The 17,252-nt window shown below is 49.9% G+C and overlaps 1 protein-coding gene across 1 annotated transcript; it reads right to left on the minus strand.

The window, feature by feature from the left end:
* Window positions 1–1,897: 1,897 nt before the first annotated feature.
* LOC112105070 (membrane-spanning 4-domains subfamily A member 4D-like) lies at window positions 1,898–12,831 on the minus strand. The gene is made up of 7 exons (XM_024197724.1): window positions 12,791–12,831; window positions 4,800–4,923; window positions 4,390–4,500; window positions 4,042–4,098; window positions 3,024–3,179; window positions 2,505–2,627; window positions 1,898–2,127 (listed from the first exon to the last, which is right to left on the minus strand). Exons 1-7 carry the CDS (start codon window positions 12,829–12,831, stop codon window positions 2,041–2,043), a joined length of 699 nt encoding a protein of 232 aa, XP_024053492.1. The 3' UTR covers window positions 1,898–2,040.
* Between the last annotated feature and the right edge of the window lie 4,421 nt (window positions 12,832–17,252).

Below are 17,252 nucleotides of genomic sequence, written 5' to 3' on the forward strand. Positions count from 1 at the left end.
AACAGTCAGGATGCCACCTATTGTTCTGACTGACATTCGGATGCTCCTTTCAGGAGCCTCGATTCTGTCTGATTGAGGAAAGCACTCAGAATTCTACTTTAGGCCTTAGAGGGCTGGGGTCATCTTTCCTTATGGTAAACCGTCCTTTGGCATTCAGGCATTGGGGTGTTACGTTGTGACTGGATGGAGGGCTGGCTGGTGGCTCAGGGCTGTGAGTGAACAGCCCGTAAGGGCCTAGGAAGGAGCAGGCTTGTGAGTCCTTCTACATTCAGAACAGTTTGTGGAATTTAATTATTTTTAATTTTATCCTCCACCAAGCATGAAACGCCGCTGACTTTCAGATCCCAACATGTCAGGCAACCAGCCCGCTGGCTGCATGCAGCTGCGAGACATGGAATGCTACAAGGGAACCACAGATACCCAAGCTACTGCATAATCAGCTGGACTGGCAGGAACAGGGCAGAAATTACTTTAGAGTCCTCCATGATTCAACTGAGGAGCGGGGATCCCAGCAGGGCGGGCGACTGGAGCTGATGGGCTAACACTCCATGTTTTCACTCAGCAGTGAGAGATTTCAGGAGACTGTGGCTGCATGCCCTCACGGCATAGACCACCACCAGAGGCTCGGCCTCTGTTTTCCTCCAGGCCTTCAGCTGATCCACCCAGCCTCCAACACCTTCCAGGCTGAGGTGAAGCTGCCCGCTAGCTAGGTCACATCAATGTTCCACCGCTTCCAGGGCAACCAAAGTCCAAACTGAACACAAAGAAACAAAATCTCTTCCCTTCCCGCAGGGAGCCTGCAATAGGCAGCAGTCTCCCCCTCTTCCTGGCCTCCACCAACCTTCTTTCTCTCAGTGAGCACTCCAGATCTCCTCTCCTACCCAACCAGGCAGCAACGGAGCTGGGTTCTCCCTTTTTAGCTCTTTCCTCAAAGCCTGACACCTGCTCAGATGTCATAGGGCAGGGCTGACTAGGCTCCCATTAATCCTTTCCTAACTCCTGTGGGGTCTGTAAACCTCATCTCAGAGACGAACAAACCAACCAAACCATGAGCAAGGTGAAACTGGATTGTTTGTTTATTTTTTGAAGAAGGGGGTGTTCTACACGTTAAGAAACTATCCTGCGGGGAATGGCAGCACACCTCAATCAGCCGCAAAGCCATTCCTTTGGAGCAATAACGCATGTCATGATCCGTGCCTGCAGCTTTGCTGATAGACCCACCAATTAAAGCAGGAGGAGATGCCCCCGGTAGACTTCTTGTGGAAGATCAAATACCAGGGCTCTGTAATCGAGCAGAGAAAGGCATAACGAGAACCGATGGCTATAAGCTGAAGCCAGACAAATTAAATTAGAAATTAGGCACAAATTTCTAATGGTGCACATGATTAACAGACTACCAAGGGAAGTGATGGATTCTCCATTTCTTGGTAGCTTCAGATCAAGACTGATGCCTTTGTGGAAGAGGCTTCAGCTGAATACAAGTTATCAGGCTCAGTGCAGGGGTAACTGAGTGACATGCGCTGACCTGTGTTACACAGAAGGTCAGAGTAGATGATTTTAACGGTGCCTTCTGGCCTTAGAATCTATGGCTCCATGAATCAGAGAGTTCCAGGTTTCAGGGAGATGCCTTCACATAACAATTACACATAATGGATGAAGCTGGGTTCAGAGCTTGGTTGAGGGAATCCATAACCTGTGCCAGGCTCTGCACCTCTCTCTAGCCCACTTCCTGTTAGCTAGTTGCAGGGCCCATCAGATGGTGCTATGCCATCCTCTCCCCATCCAGGATTTTGCAGGACAGGCCCTTGGCTTGCAGGACATTAACAGATTTTGGGGGGCGCTTGCACCGTGGCGCAATGGTGCGGTAGCCCAGCAGGGGGCATGTGAGCAGCAACAACACACAAGGGCAGTTAGCAGGGGCTTTTCCATGAGGGGGGATGATGGAGGGAAGGCAGAGAGTGAAACAGAAACACCTCTCGCTGAGGGACATGGGGTAGCTGCTTGCTGAGGGGGGCTGTCGGTCTCTCCACCAGGGGACACTCACGCCGCAGGTCCCTCTGACACCACAGGCTCGGGCTCCGCGGCGGACTCGTGGGAAGCGGGCGGATTTGTCAGGGCGGCGACCGGCTGGGAGCGAAACAAAAAGTCATGGAGTGAGCGTGATGGCTCAGGTGGGGTAGCTCTGGCCGATCACCCCCCAGGCATGGGCAGCTGCTTCCTGGCCTGTCTGTTCATTGCTTTACTATCTCCCTGCCCTTATCTAGGCACAGACGTAAACACTTCATAGACACCCCATGGAGCATCTGCTCCCATCTGCCTCTCAGTCTTACCCCTTTGCTCCCCTTTCTTCTCTACTCAGCCACTCTCTGCCTGTCTCCCATGCTCTTGCCATCTCTGCTAATCCTCCCAGGGTCCATCCCTAGTTTCCTTCTATTCCTTTCCCCCCAGCTCTCTGTATTAACCCCACTCCTCCCAACATCTCCCAGTAGCAGCGGGGTAGTTACCACATCATCAGCAGAGTTCTGGCGACACACCGCTTTGCATCCGAAGGCTGCCAGGGCAATGGAAACGAAGAACCCCAGTGAGGTTAAGATCAGGATGATGGCCCGCATGCCCGTGCAATAGTGCTGGGAAACAGAGCAGGAGATGGGGAATCACAGACAGGCCCCTGGACTCAGCACGGATCAGAGGAACTAACGACCGGACAGCCCTGTTTGTTTCCGTTGTCCATCCCTTGGTGGGAATGGGAAGGAGTGTTCCCTGCAGTCTATTCTCATGTCCTGTCCAGTTCCACTGAGTCAAGCTCCAGGAAGCCATCAACAGGAGGAGGAATTCCAGGAATTAATGAATCCCCCACCTACCCCAGGAGACAGTTCCCGGGGGGACAGAGAAATGAAGCCCAGGCCTGAGTTCCTCAGGAGATATATCTCCAACTCCCATCCCTGCTCCCCCCTACCCCGATCTCAGCCTGCTGGCTGCCCCAACATTGCTCTTCTATAGCTCTCCATGGAGAAGGCGACCACCGAGATCTGGTACAGCCGCCTGCAGTGCAACCTGTTGCTGGAAGGACACCGGATGTACCGGTTACGGGGATCGTACACCAAGTCCACAAGGTAGAATAAGTTGATCACGCCCACCACCACCGTGCAGATGATGTAAATGACCAGGCAGGCTTTCACCTGGAAGATGAAGGGATAAGGTTGTCGCTGCTAGAAGCACCAAGATGCTGAAGAGTACGAATGGGAGATGGCCAATGCTCCTGAACAGATAACGGCTGTAGCCCTAAACTCCATCTTGCTCCCCTAGAGTCCTTCCAGTGTACAGAGGGGAGCTGCCCCGTCAAGAGATCACCTCCTAGCAGAGCCCCTCTCTGGATCCATCTCACACTAACATATGGGCTCGGCCTCCTGTCCTGACTTGCCCTTCCCTCCCAACTAGCTCTGCCTTGCCTCTCCTTAGGACTGGACCAGGATCACCCCTTTCTTCCCCAGGGCTGCCCCGTCCTGGCTCTGTCCCCTCGATCTGCCTATGGCTCCAGCTCCCCTTCATGCAGCTGGGCCTTGGGTACCACAGCTGCCCTTCAGAGCACCACTACCAATGGGGTTCACTTCAGCCACTGCTCCAGGCCCATCCCTCACCAGTGGCTTCCTCCTCTTCTCCCCACCTCACCCTCTGACAGAATTCCCCAGTGCAAGGCAGAGATACCTCGGGCCTCACAGCCCCAACTGGCCCAGAGGGTACAGTCCCTCTTAGGAGGGTCACTTGTCTGGGGAGAGGAATGAGGAGGGATGTGACTGAGCCCTGATGTAGCCCTGGGCCAGGGGGAGGGATAGCTCAGTGGTTTGAGCATTGGCCTGCTAAACCCAGGGTTGTGAGTTCAATCCTTGAGGGGGCCACTTAGGGATCTGGGGCAAAATCAGTACTTGGTCCTGCTAGTGAAGGCAGGGGGCTGGACTCGATGACCTTTCAAGGTCCCTTCCAGTTCTAGGAGATAGGATATCTCCATTAATTTATTTATTTATTTATCAAGAGATTACTCACCAGGGCCAGGCTGTGTGTTGTGTCTGCAGCCAGAGTGATGATTCCAGCCAAGAGCAACTGGAGAGGAAGACAGAATGAGAGAAAGTAATCAGGGGCATCAGCAGAGCTGGGGTGGGGAGGGATAGCAGGAGGCTGCAGGTTAGGATTAAGGGGTATTGGCAGAACTGGGGGGGGGGGGACCCGGGGGTGGGGTAGCAAAAAGGGGGGGGGGGGGGGTTGGGGGGGACAGCAGTGGGGGGGGGGGTGGGGAGGGAACCCAGTGGTGAGATAGCAGGGGGCTAGGGGTCGGGACTGAGAAGCACTGGCAGAGCTGGGCATGGAGGCTCAGGAAATGGGTCGGTCACTCACCAGCACTGCTGAGTAAAAGTGGACGTGCAGCTCATCCCTATAGACGCAGGGGGAAATGGCCAAGAGGACACCAAAGGCCACCTGCAGCAGCCCCACCAACAGCAAGAGGGCCTGCAAACGGGAAACAAACCCGCCATCAGCATGCAGCTCTGGGCAGGGGCAGGACAACCAGCAGGGGGCAGAGACAGGCGCCGTGTCCAGTCACCGGCTAACAGGCACCAGGGCCTGTCTGACAAGAGGATCCCAAAGACCCCAGGTGCTGTGCAGGGTCGGCAGAGGGCGTGAGGCCGGAGCAACAAGGGGATGAGCTGTGAGATGGGGCAACAGCTTTGTGTGTGTGTGTATGCATGCGTGCAAGAGAGAGAGAGAGACTCTCCAGCCTTCGGCCACCCTCCACGCACGCTGCTCACCCCTAAGACTCTGGGCTGCCCCTGGAGGAACCGCTGCATCAGGGGTCCAGCTTCCGACATGGCAGAACCCAGCGTCTTGATATAGAACAAACTTCTCACAGGCTCTGGAGTGGGAAAGACAGCCCTGTGGGTGCAAGAGGGACTGGGTCATGGGGTGCACTGGAATGCTAAACTGCATTATACCGTTCAGCTGCTAGGTGCCGCCGTGTGGAATATACCTTAGTTAAGCTCACAACAGCCATTCCTGGCAGTGAACTAAAGGATCTTATAGCAAACACATGTCTCCAGAAGAAAGGCTCTGCTGCCAGTCCATTATGTGGTACAAGAGCCTGACTTGCTAATAGCAACTCAGCAGCCTAACATGCACAAAATGTACACAGGGCATGTAATGCTAGCAGGGACTTTGGAGTAACCAGTTACCGATAGTGTTGTATGGGGGAAATCATTATGTAGTGAGCCTCATCATCTTGTAATTAGAGCCGAGCCAGCAATGCTTATCTGTATATTTCTCAGCCACAAACTCAGGAAAGTGTTTACTGTTACAGTAACTCCCCACTTAACGTCCTCTCGCTTAATGTTGTTTCGATCTTATGTCCCTGCTCAATTACAGAACATGCTCCATTTAAAGTTGTGCAGTGCTTCGCTATAATGTCGTTTGGCTGCCTGCTTTGTCCACAGCTGGCAGCCCACCTATCAGCTCCCCTACGCCCCCACCCCACAGCACCTCCCGCCCGCCAGCAGACCCCACGGATCAGCGCCTTCCCCCTCCTCCTCCCTCCTCCTGCCCACGGCAATCAGCTGGCTTGCAGCATTTTCAGGAGGGAGGGGGGAGGAGCGAGGACATGGTGCTCAGGCTCCCCCTCCCTCCCCTGCCTCCTGAACACTGCAAGCCAGCTGATTGCCGCAGGCAGGAGGGAGGGGGGAGGAGGGAGGACGCGGCACACCTCCTGCCCGTGGCAATCAGCTGGCTTGAGACGTTCAGGGGGCAGGAGGGAGGGGGGAGGAGCGAGGACTCGACACACAGGCTCCCCCTCCCTCTTCTGCCTCCCGAACGCCGCAAACCAGCTGATTGCCGCAGGAAGGAGGCAGGGGAGGGAGGGGGAGCCTGCGCGCCATGTCCTCGCGCTTCCCCCCTCCCTCCTAAATGCTGCAATCTAGCTGATTGCTGCGGGCAGGAGGCAGGGGAAGGACGGGGGAGGAGCGAGGACGCGGCGTGTGGAGTAAAGCGGGGGAGAAGAGGCAGATTAAGGGTGAGGGCTTGGGGGAAGGGGTGGAGTGGACGGGCCGAGGGTTGAGCCCCCTGTTTCTGGTGCTTGCAGAGTAGGGGAAGCTGCTGCTGCGCAACATGATTCTCCTAGCCTAAAGCACCTTCAGCCTCCTTGCCTCCCTCATTGTCTTCAGTGCCAGTGCCTGTGTGGGGTAAGGCAGGGGCACCTCCCAACTATAGTACTGTACTGTATGGCAAAAAAAAAAATTTCCCTGGAACCTAGCCCCCCCATTTACATTCATTCTTATGGGGAAATTGCATTCGCTTAACATCATTTCACTTAAAGTTGCATTTTTCAGGAACATAACTACAATGTTAAGTGAGGAGTTACTGTACTTAAAAAGTCTCTGGTATCTTTTCTGGTGGTATAATAGCAAGTTGGCAGCAGCTATTACACGGTGTCAGAACAAAACTGAAAGTAAGACTAGAAGAGAATGAATCTGGAAAACAATGGACCAATTAAAGCTTCCAGGAAAGTTTTCATTTGAAGGAAATGCAGCAGAAAACTGGGGAAAATGGAAGCAAAGATGGCACTGAGAGAGGCAGAGACAAAAAAGACAAGTGGCTGCAAACAGCTTTAATTCTTCATAAAGGCAGGTGAAGAAATGAGAGAAGTATTTAACACTTCTTTATTTGATGATACAGCAGCAGGGCCGGCTCTACTGTTTTTGCCGCCCCAAGCAGCACGCTGAATTGCCGCCAAGGATGGTGGGGGCAGTCCGTGTGCTGTTAGGGCGGCACGTGCATTTCCGCGACGGCGGCAATTCGGTGGCAGCTTCAGTCTTCAGCCGGAAGACAGAAGCTGCCAAATTGCCGCCGCGGGCAGCTGAACATAGAAGATGCCGCTGAATTGCTGCCACCGCGGAAACGGGCAGGCCACCCTAACGGCACACGGACTGCCCCTGCCATCCGCAGCGGCAATTCGGCGCGCTGCTTCGGGCGGCAAAAACATACGGACTGCCACCCCCTGCAGATTGCCGCCCCAAGCACCTGCTTGGAATGCTGGTGCCTGGAGCCGGCCCTGTACAGCAGATAAAAAGATATACAGGTCTTAAAGAGTAAGTTTGAGGCCCACTGTCCACTGCCAAGAAATATCCAATATGAGACTGGAACAGTTTTCACTTGAAGTCAGACAGATGGGGAAAATATAGACCAGCATGCTACTGATGGAAAACTGGCAGCACAATCCTCCAAATGTGGAGAACTGTGTGACTTGCTCAGTAGAGACCCCATTGTGTGTGATATTGTGTCTGATTCTGTGCGAGCGAGTTTAACCCTTGAATGTGCTGTAGATGTATGACATGCAGATGAAAAGGCTGCAATCACAAGTGTCTTGAGGCCATTTTCAGAAAACCTTTTCATAGTGTAAGCAGAGTCAGGATAAGCTCTAGCCTGACATCTGGTGGTGAATTATGGTGAGGGTGGAAAAGAACTTCAGGGGCTGATCTTGTTTGCATAGGCACACCCACCCGCCTAGCCTGGGACAACAACAACAACTGAAAGTGGTTACTTTGGCTGGTGTGGGATCCCCAGTTTCTCTGTTATTGGGGCAGGAAGAATAAAGTGTTGTTACCCTGATTCTGTGAATCAAGGCCAGTGGAACTGTTGTATGACAGAGGGACTCACCAGTAACTAAGTAGCACTCGCTAGACAAGGGGCATGGGTTACAAAATCCAGTGAATTGAAAGAGGGTGGGGACATGTATGTGATGGTATGGGCCCCTTTTGAGGGCCTGGAACACCAATTCCCTTTGCCTCCCCACTGTTGAATAGCAGAGCTAAGTTTGCTTTCATTTGGAGTCTAGCTAGAAGTTGCTGATCTGAATTCACTTTGGGCCAATGGTGCACTAGGACTCCCCTACTATGAGCTGAAATCACTAAAAGAGCTAAAATTGCTGAGCTGAGCTCACTGAGTGCTGTGTTAACCAGTGGGGGAACCTGAAAATATATTGCTAAGCAGCTGGCAGAGCCGAGCAGTTTGTGGGACAGTTGGAGCAGCCCATGGAACAGCGAGCGGCGCTGAGCCATTTGTGGGGGCAGCTGGAGTGGTTCATGGGATGGCTGGTGGAGTGGAGCGGCTGGCAGAGCTGAGCAGTTTGTGGGATGGTTGGAGCGGCCCACGGAACGGGGAGCAGAGTGGAGCAGTTTGCGGGGACGGCTGGAGGAGCGGCGTGGCGCGGCTGGTAGAGCGGAGCCATTCGTGGTAAAGGTTGCAGCAGAACTCCACGAAGAGGTGGGGCAGTTGGCCTCGGACCACGTAAGGTGCCCCTTAACATCCCGTGTGCGCCCCCCCCATTTCCGCCCAGGCTGGGGGGGTAAAACTCTGCAGATAAACTTTTGAACTCTGGGGTGGCACTGACCAGGGACAGAGACTTTGGGGTTGTTGGACTTTGGGGTGATTGGACTTAAGAACCTGAGGGGAAAACGACACTGCCAAAACTTACTTGGAGGTGGGTCTTTTGCTCATGGTTTGTGTTATGAATCCTGTTTGTGGTGTTTCCCCAACATAATGCCGCATTGTTTCCCTCCTTTATTAAAAGGCTTTTGCTACACTCAGACTCCGTGCTTGCGAGAGGGGAAGTATTGCCTCCTAGAGGCGCCCGGGGGTTGGTATGTAATTGCCCCAGGTCACTGGGTGGGGGCTCAAGCCGGTTTTGCATTGCGTTATTGAAACGGAACCCCTAGATACTGAACCCGGCCCTTGTTGCTGCCAACTCAGAGGGGCAGAAGGGTTACAATAGTACTCCATCAAGGATTCAAAGGTGGTTGCTAATACTCCAGAAATATCAACTGGAAGTTGGATACAGACCATGGAAAGAATTACTATAGTAATTGTTGACACTTTATCCAGAGTCTACATGTTGCATGATGAAGGAGTAAGTTCAGAGGAAGCTGATGTTGCACTACATCAGATTAGCTTTCATTTGCCTATTGCCAAACAGAAATTGAAGGAATTCCAAGCAGATACTGCAAATGATGTTGTTCTGCAAACTATTTGGCAAAGAGGGCCAGACAATAGATCTGTAGTACCAGAGGTTATTCGTGCTTATTGGTCATATAGAGAGGAACTAAGTGTGCAAAATGGACTTGTCTTTAAAAGTGACAGAATCATAGTACCGAAAAGTCTCAGAAAAGAGATCTTGGCTATTATTCGTGAGAGTCAACTGGGAGCAGAGCTATGTAAAAGGAGAGCTCAAGATGCTGTCTATTTGCCAGGCAGGTGTAGTCAAATTGAGGACACAGTACATGCTTGCAATGCATGTCAAACCTTCAGAAACATAAAATCGAAAGGAACCAATGCTACCACAAGAGGTCCCAAACAGACCTTGGCAGAAACTTGATATGGACCTTGTGAGGCTGGCAGACTTGGTGCCAGCTCATGCCAAGATCCGTAGGCCTCAAATAAACATTGACCAATGCATAGATGGAAACCAGTCTGGCTCACCTGCGTTCTAGTGGCATTAAAATAGATGTTAAGTCTGTAGTGTTTAGACTTTATGAAATGCTTGTAGGATGCTGCATGTGTTAATCTCACTGATAATATCTGTACCGCATGTGATAAGGTAATAGTAAGTGTTTGCATTGTAAACCCCTGTAACTGTGTAACTCACTGAACAGGAAAGAAGCATTAACTAAAGTCAAATGGTACAGACGGTGTTACATCCTGCCCACCAGAAGGCCCATTGAAACCAAATGAGTCAGTGAAACATCAAAGAACAAAGACTTTGTTAATTCCACACCCACACACCCCCGCCAAAAAAAAAGTCCCTATGAAGAGGAGACGTGTGCATGAACTCATCCCATCAGCTTGAACTCTGGAAGGAAGGGAATAAAAATCCCTAACAAGAAGAAAATAGATCTCTCTGTTCCTTGGACTTTGGGAGGGCAAGATTTCTAAGCATGAGCAAGGAATCCCTAGCTGCTTTGCCTGGGTTAGCCCTAAAGGACATATAGAGATTGCATATTACAGCAGTTGCCTGCCATCACCTTCGGAAACCTAGGACTGTAACTCGTTTGTGTGTATGTGTTTACCTGCTTTAACCTTGTAAATAACTCTAATTTCTTTCTCTTAGTTAATAAATCTTTAGAGAGTTTATTATAGGATTGGCTCCAAGTGTTGTCTTTGGTGTGAGATCCAAAGTGCTATTGACCTGGGGTAGGTGACCAGACCTTTGAGATTAGGAGTAACCTGAATATTGTTGTGATTTTTGGTGCAATGGACCATCTATCACAAAGGAAGGCTTCCCTAGGAGCCAAGGGGTTGCTCATGCTCTTGAGCCACTTCAGGACAACTTGATGGATCTGTTTGCGTTTCAAGGTGCAGATTATCTTATTCTGGCAGATTATTTAAAATACTCAGAAGTCTGCTTGCTTCAGGACCACCAGTGCATCTGTCATTGATGCTGCATGTCTATATTTACAAGGTATGGCGTCCCTGAAAAACTCATTAGTGACAATGAATCACAATTTTGCTCCAGAGGCTTCAAAACTTTTGTAAAGCAGTGGGACTTTGTTCATAAAACATCTAGTCCATTGTTCCCACAATCGAATGGAATGGCTGAGAGAGCAGTTCAAACTTACAAAGAGTTCTTTAAAAAAAGCTAATGTGGATAACACAGATCTGTATCTTAGCCTGTTGGACTAATACACCTAGGGAGTAAGGGAGATTGAAGATCATCTGCTCAACTCCTTGTGGGAAGACATCTAAGGACCAGATTGCCAACTTCATCAAAGCTGTTGCAACCCCAGGTAATACAAGGAGACATATAAACTAACCTAAAAATGAGACAAGCAAAGCAGAAATATTTTTTGACAAAGATGCAAAACCTTTATCACCACTGGAAAAAGGAGAAATGGTTTGTATTTGTGAAAAAAAGAGCACAGAAACCTGCTAAGGCGATTGACCAATACACTGCTCCAAGATCTTATCTTGTTAACACAGAGGAAGGAGATGTCTACAGAAGAAACAGAAATGATTTGATGGGCACTGAAAGAATTGGACAGGAGGGGAATGAAAATATGGAACAAACAGAAATGGTGTCAACATCCAGCTCAGACATGCAGGCAATACCAGACCAGTCTACTGAGTCTCAAGTGGTCAGTTTGAATATAGAAGAAAAGAAATGGGAGTCTGATAGTCCTGTTACTACTTCTAAAGGCAGAGCAATAAGAAAACCTGCTAGATACACGTATGTCTCCACTGCAATAAAAAAACCCACGGCAACAAGTCTCAGAGCCCAGGTCATCTAACTCAGGCTTGCGGGGTTCAGGCTGAAGGGCTATAAAATTACAATATAGATGTTGGGGCTCAGGCAAGAGCCAGGGCTCTGAGATCCACCCCTCACGGGGTTTCAGGGCCCAGGCTCCAGCCCATGCCTGAATGTTTACGCTACAATTGTATAGCCCTGCAGCCCAAGCCCCATGAGCCCAAGTCAACTGATCTGGGTCAGCCCTGGGTCTTTTATTGCAGTGTAGATGTACCCACAGAGACTAACGAATTCTATTCAAGTTAATTTGAATGTTTTTTTTTTTAAAGAGCAGATGTAATGTTAGTAGGAACTTTGGAGTAGGAACCGAGTGTTGTATGGGGGGAATCATTATGCAGTGAGCCTTATGAACAGAAGCACAGACTTGTGCTTGGAGCCAGGCAGACAAGCCGGCAATACCAATCTGTACAGTTCTCAGCTACAAGTTCAGAGAAGTGTTAACTGTTACTTAAAAGTCTCCAGTGTCTTTTCTTAAGTTATAGTAGCCACTTGGCAACAGCCATTACAGGGTATAAAATATGAGGAGCTAATGGGCTTGTTACTCTAACGGAGAAAGAGAAAAAGAACCAATGCCTGCAAGCTGAAGCCAGACAAACTCGAAGTAGACACAAGGCACACATTTTTAACAGTGCAGGTGATTAGCCATTGGAACAAGCTGCCAAGGGAAATGGTGGATTCTCCATCTCTTGATGGCTTCAAATCCAACCTGGAGGCTGTTCTGGAAGAGGCTTCAGCCAAACACAAGTTACTGAGCTCCACACAGGTGTAACTGAGTGACATTCTCTGGCCTGTCCCACACAGGAGGTCAGACCAGATGATCTAACAGTCCCTTCTGGCCTTTAAATCTCAGAATCCATGAAAATGAGATGGGGTCAACCCAGCCAGAAACCTGAGAGTAATTGGAGATCTTATACGACCTCCGTGCAACCCATTTCCTGACAGCATCACTCCCATGTCCTGCTAAAGGAGTTCCATGTCCTGACCCCATTAAGAACCTGTCTCCCTCACCTCTTCTCTCCCACGCTTCCACCCTCTCTATCCCGCTGTATTTTCCCCTTTGAAGTCATCCATTCCCTCTCTTTCAGTCTCTCTGTCCCCAGCCTGTGCAGCCCTCCCTAGAGAAGCACCCCTGGGAGGATCAGCCTGGTCCCTGTGGGGGAAGCCCCAAGGGAGGGGGAACAGGCCTGGTCTCTAGCTAGGAGGCAAGTTGGAAGCAGAGGATAAGGACACAGATAAGGACACAGATTTTGGGTTCCCAGGGTGGGAGACTCCTCTGGCCAGGGGGAATGAGGGGCAGGGGTCCTGTCCTGCCCCAGAGGGTCCTTCACCCCGCTCAGGCCAGCCACCTCTCCCTCAAGTGATCCAGCCCCAAACCCCTCATCCCATCCACTGTCCTCATCATTGTCCCCTCACTCACTCAGCCCTGCCTGGGACCTGCATCTCCCATCCAGTGCTCACCTGTGTTGCTCTATCCCAGCACAGGGGTGGGCTCTCGGCATGAGTGCTGTGCACCAGCTCCGCGCCTGTTTCTCCTGCCACTCGCCTGCCAGACCAATCCGATCCTCCTTGTTACATCACAGCCAGGACACCCCTTCCAGGAAATGTCCCAACCTCCCACAGGGCTGCCGGATGCTTACCGCAAACAAGGGACTTTCAACATCAGGCTTGGTCTGCTTCCCCACCCCCATCCTCGCTCAGGGATCTGTAGACACTTAGCACATCTGTCCCCCCAGGAGTCATGAGAGTGACCCATCCACAGGCCCCATCTGGCCCATTCCTCCTTCAGGAGACTTCCTCCAGCCTTAGACCCAATACAGGGGCAGCTTTCCCGGTCCTGGAAAGGAGAGTTAGGTGCAATATTTGGCTTGAACCTTTTTCTGGTGAAAAATGCAGATTCAGATCAACTGAAACGTTTTGCGAATTTGTGTTGAATTCTCCAAATCAGAGAGGGAAAAAAAACCTAAAACTTTCTGAACAAAAATTGAAAAGTTTCAACTCAACATTTTCAAAACCAAACTTTTTGATTCAACACACCTTTTCTGATAACTTAACTGATCTTCTTTTTAAAAAATTAGGAAACTCTTAAAAAATAATAGCTCAAAGATGAAACAACATTGGTTATTTGAAACCTTCCATTCAACTCTAAATGATATTTTTCCTGACTTTGTGGCTTGCCAAAAATGTTGAAATTATTTTTGTTGTGGTTCAATCCAAAGTGAATCCCCCCACCCCAACATTTTGGTACAGCCAGTGAACCAAAAAAAAAAAAAAAAAGGATTATTCACAGGGCTCTACTGGAAAGCCCTTTCCAGCCACAGATTTTGTAGGGGTGTAACCCCCACTCTCCAAAAGCACACGTGCCTGCTACATGCTCCCACTGATGGGTTAGGCTTTAATCTCACTCCTGCCGTGTGAGGCCCACTGACTGAACTGAGCTGCACAGAGCCTATTGGGTTCTGCATCATCACTAGGATCGGTAAGTGGCCATCACATGGCTAGAGTGGGCCATCCCCAGGTTCCATAACACACAGCATTTGGCTTTCACTGGTAACTCTCTTCTTGTGATAGGGTTCATTGAGAACCTCTGAAACCTTGCAACTCTGAGGGCTCAGTCAGTCTGGTCCCTGGCTCACGGCTTATTCCTGTTCTCAGTTCATTTCATAATAGATGTAAACATTTCTCCCCAGTGCTGCAAAATGCTCCTTTCCTTCCCTCCCCTCTTGCTTGTCTTGGCTACAAGAAGTGTAGCTCATACCTGCTACGCTCTCTTTATGGGCTAATTGTGTGATTCTAACCAACCCCTCCCTATCAACGCCTCCTGGGGTGATATATTCTTTCATCAATGCCATTTATTGGGCCCCCACCCTGTAATGACCCACAGCCGTGCCACTCAAGTTTATTGTGTGTGCTGCTTGTGTTGATTTGTTTGCAGGTTGTGTTGTGCTAGAAAATTTGTGCTGATTTGTGCGGGTGATGAACGATGGGGGTGTGCTACAGTGAGAGGCTTTACGTGTTTCGGGTTATTGCGTGTGCTAGTTGTGTTGTTGTATGGATGTTTTTGAAGAACTGTGCAGCTGGGCCAAGTAAGCCACCATCTATGCAACCAATGAAATTGTTGTATGCAAATTATCTGTAGAATAAGAGTGGTGATTGGTTGAGTTACCTCTGATATCACAGTGGTCTAGGACTCTTGGTATGGCATAGATACTGCTGTTTGTTATGTATATATTATTCTATTATCCCTTGAATAAATCTATTTAATCTATTTTAGGGGTTTATTCTGCCACCCATCATTGTGGCATCTGAGTACTGTCCACATGAAATAAATAATAAAATCCCTAGCAGATTTCCTGGGGTCACTGGCACTTTTCTATTTTTAGGGTCAAAAACTCTGCTTGGGACAGGGTTTTATTGTTTAGTGGGAGAGGGGCTGGAAAGAAAAGGGAGTGTTTGTGTTGGTGGAACGGCTTCCCCAAAGAGGAATGTTTTGCAACATTTCCCAAAGAGTCAGACTCTGGCTTAGCTTGATCTCATCTGGCTAATAGTTCCGTAGCCAGATCCCCTCGACTGACAACGCTTTGTGCCCAGCTGTCACAGGCCGCTCCCTGGGCTATGAGATCTGCATTGTACCGCTACCACACTCCCTTTTTTGGCCAGTTCTAGCCCCCCTGCAAAAAAACATCACGTTTTCTAGCCATGATGTTATTCAGTGCCACTAATTCCCCAGGAGGATTCCATTATCCTCTACAATAGAGCTATCTTAAAGTTTTATGCTACCACTCATCACCCTGGTATCTGGTTACTTTCCATGTAAAATCGATTGCAATAGAGAAACAGAGTTTGGCACCTCTCCCTTGAGAGGGTCCAAACTCTGCTTTGGGTAAGGGAGTTTTGATTGTTGGACAAGCATCATTCTTATGGCGGTGTAGAAGACTTGACTCACAGCAGGTGCACCCCCTCACGGGTGGGCATGGTGTAGCAGCTCTTTTGTTTCTAGCACCCCATGTCCATGGTTGCTCCAGTTCCACTGTGGTCCATATCTTCTCACAACTCAATCAGGCCACATTTTAGTTCCACCGCTTTTTGGGTAACAGAAAGTTTAACAAATAATATTTCCACTCCTTGTGTTTGCTGTGGGCCCCATGGTCCTTATGTCAGAGCTCTCAAAAGTCCTTACCCTCTAATGTCAGGGAATGTCACACAATCTTTATCCTATAACCCCCCCGCCCGCCCGCCCGCCCGCCCAAGGTCTGCTCCTTCAGCCTCCTTGCTGCTACCTGCCTGGAGTTCTTCCTACAACAGCCTCTTTTCCAGGCCTTCTCCTCCCCCTCTTGAAGTTCACCCTTCTCTCAGGACCCTCCCCCACCAAAATCCCAAACTGAAATACAAATGTAAACCTGCTTCTGCCCTCCCTAGGCTTGACCTCATGTCCCTTCCTCTGTTGAAACGCCCCAGGGTTCTCTCCCTGGAAGTTCAAAGTCTGCCCTATTATCAGGGCTCACCACCACAGCCTGCTTCTGCTAGCCTCCTACCAGACTTCTCTAACTCAGAAAAGGATTCCAGTGCAGTCTCACTCTCCCCCTGGGCTTCCCCCTTGACCCTCCTGATCTCCCTAGTTACCCATCCCCAGAGAGGGACTGTACCATTCTTTCCCTCTGCCCCAGCAGCCTCCGCCTAATCCGTGCTTCCTTTCTTTATAGTCACCTAGGGGTGACCAGACAGCAAGTGTGAAAAATTGGGACAGGGGTGGGGGGTAATAGGAGCCTATATAAGAAAAAGACCCAAAAATCGGGACTGTCCCTATAAAATCAGGACAACTGGTCACACTATAGTCACCACTTTGCAGCTTCTTCTCCAGCTGGGCATCATTTTTAATTAGGCCTGCAGGGGCAGCCAGATGAGTTAATTGGCCTCATGCCAATTAACCTTTTCAAAGCCAGGATGGGGTATATAAATTATCCCTTCCCAGCTGGAAAAGCTTTTCTGAGGAGGAAGGTTTTGCAGTGATCCCCTGTGGGAGTTGGTTCTGTAGCCAGACCTCCCCTCCCCCAAACAGAGCATGCTTTATATCCAGCTCTCCTTGTCTTGGTGCGAGCCTGCCTCCCCATGGCACAGAGCTGTATGGAGGAGCTACACCAGATAGGCTCCCAGCCCCTGCGAGGGGGAAGATCAGGGGAGAGGCAGACATGTGGCCAGAGTGCACCACTTGATGGATATTCTCAGCTGCCTCGGGCCATGGAAGCAAAGCATAAGTTCAGGAACCTCAGAGCTGCCCTAACGTACACTGGGTACTAAGCAGGGCCCTATATAGCCTCAGAATGATCCAGGGAAAGCAATGATCACTGATGTTTTCATCCTTTGACCACAAGGGGCAGGGTAAAATCTAGGCCAACATTGCTCATGCCCATTTCTTTTGCAAAGAGTCTGAGAGATGGATCCTGATTGTCATAGTGTCCACAATAACTGTGGTGGCTGCATGCCAGTCGCAGAATACTGCTGTCTGTCCATGTCATTTCCTGTCTTGCTGACTGCAGCTTCATGCACGTGAAGAAAGATGAGAGATTCTGAATTCTCTTCTCATTAAAGAAGTATATCAGGGTAGCAGCCACATACCTTACTCAGAGTCAGCTCTGTAGGGCTAGGTGGCAGACAGGTACAGATAAAGAGACAGTGCATGCCTGGGGAGCTTGCAGTCTAAAACTCTGGCACTTCCTGACTGAATGCAAAACTCAGCATCTGTAATATGCCATTGGTACAGATGCATAATTTTACCATGACAAGATAGTATCAGTCACAGCACAGTCTTGGTTTAAAAAAAAAGCATTAAATACTGTGCTCATGCAACAAAAAAATAAGGTCAGCTTCCACACATTAACAGTTGGTTAGTTTGCTTTGATCTAGTCCTCTTAGAAACAGGACT

Source organism: Terrapene carolina, unplaced genomic scaffold, assembly GCF_002925995.2.
Source record: "Terrapene carolina triunguis isolate 2854851 unplaced genomic scaffold, T_m_triunguis-2.0 Scaffold90, whole genome shotgun sequence".
In the NCBI taxonomy this organism is placed as follows: Eukaryota; Metazoa; Chordata; order Testudines; family Emydidae; genus Terrapene; species Terrapene triunguis.

Excerpts from the sequence above, each read along its gene's own strand:
- LOC112105070 (XM_024197724.1), bottom strand. The coding sequence starts at position 12,831 with ATGCCGAGAGCCCACCCCTGTGCTGGGATAGAGCAACACAG. Across the intron at positions 4,501-4,799 it reads GGCAGCCCAGAGTCTTAGGG|GCCCTCTTGCTGTTGGTGGG; the intron begins GTGAGCAGCGTG and ends TCCCGTTTGCAG. Across the intron at positions 3,180-4,041 it reads CAACACACAGCCTGGCCCTG|GTGAAAGCCTGCCTGGTCAT; the intron begins GTGAGTAATCTC and ends TTCATCTTCCAG.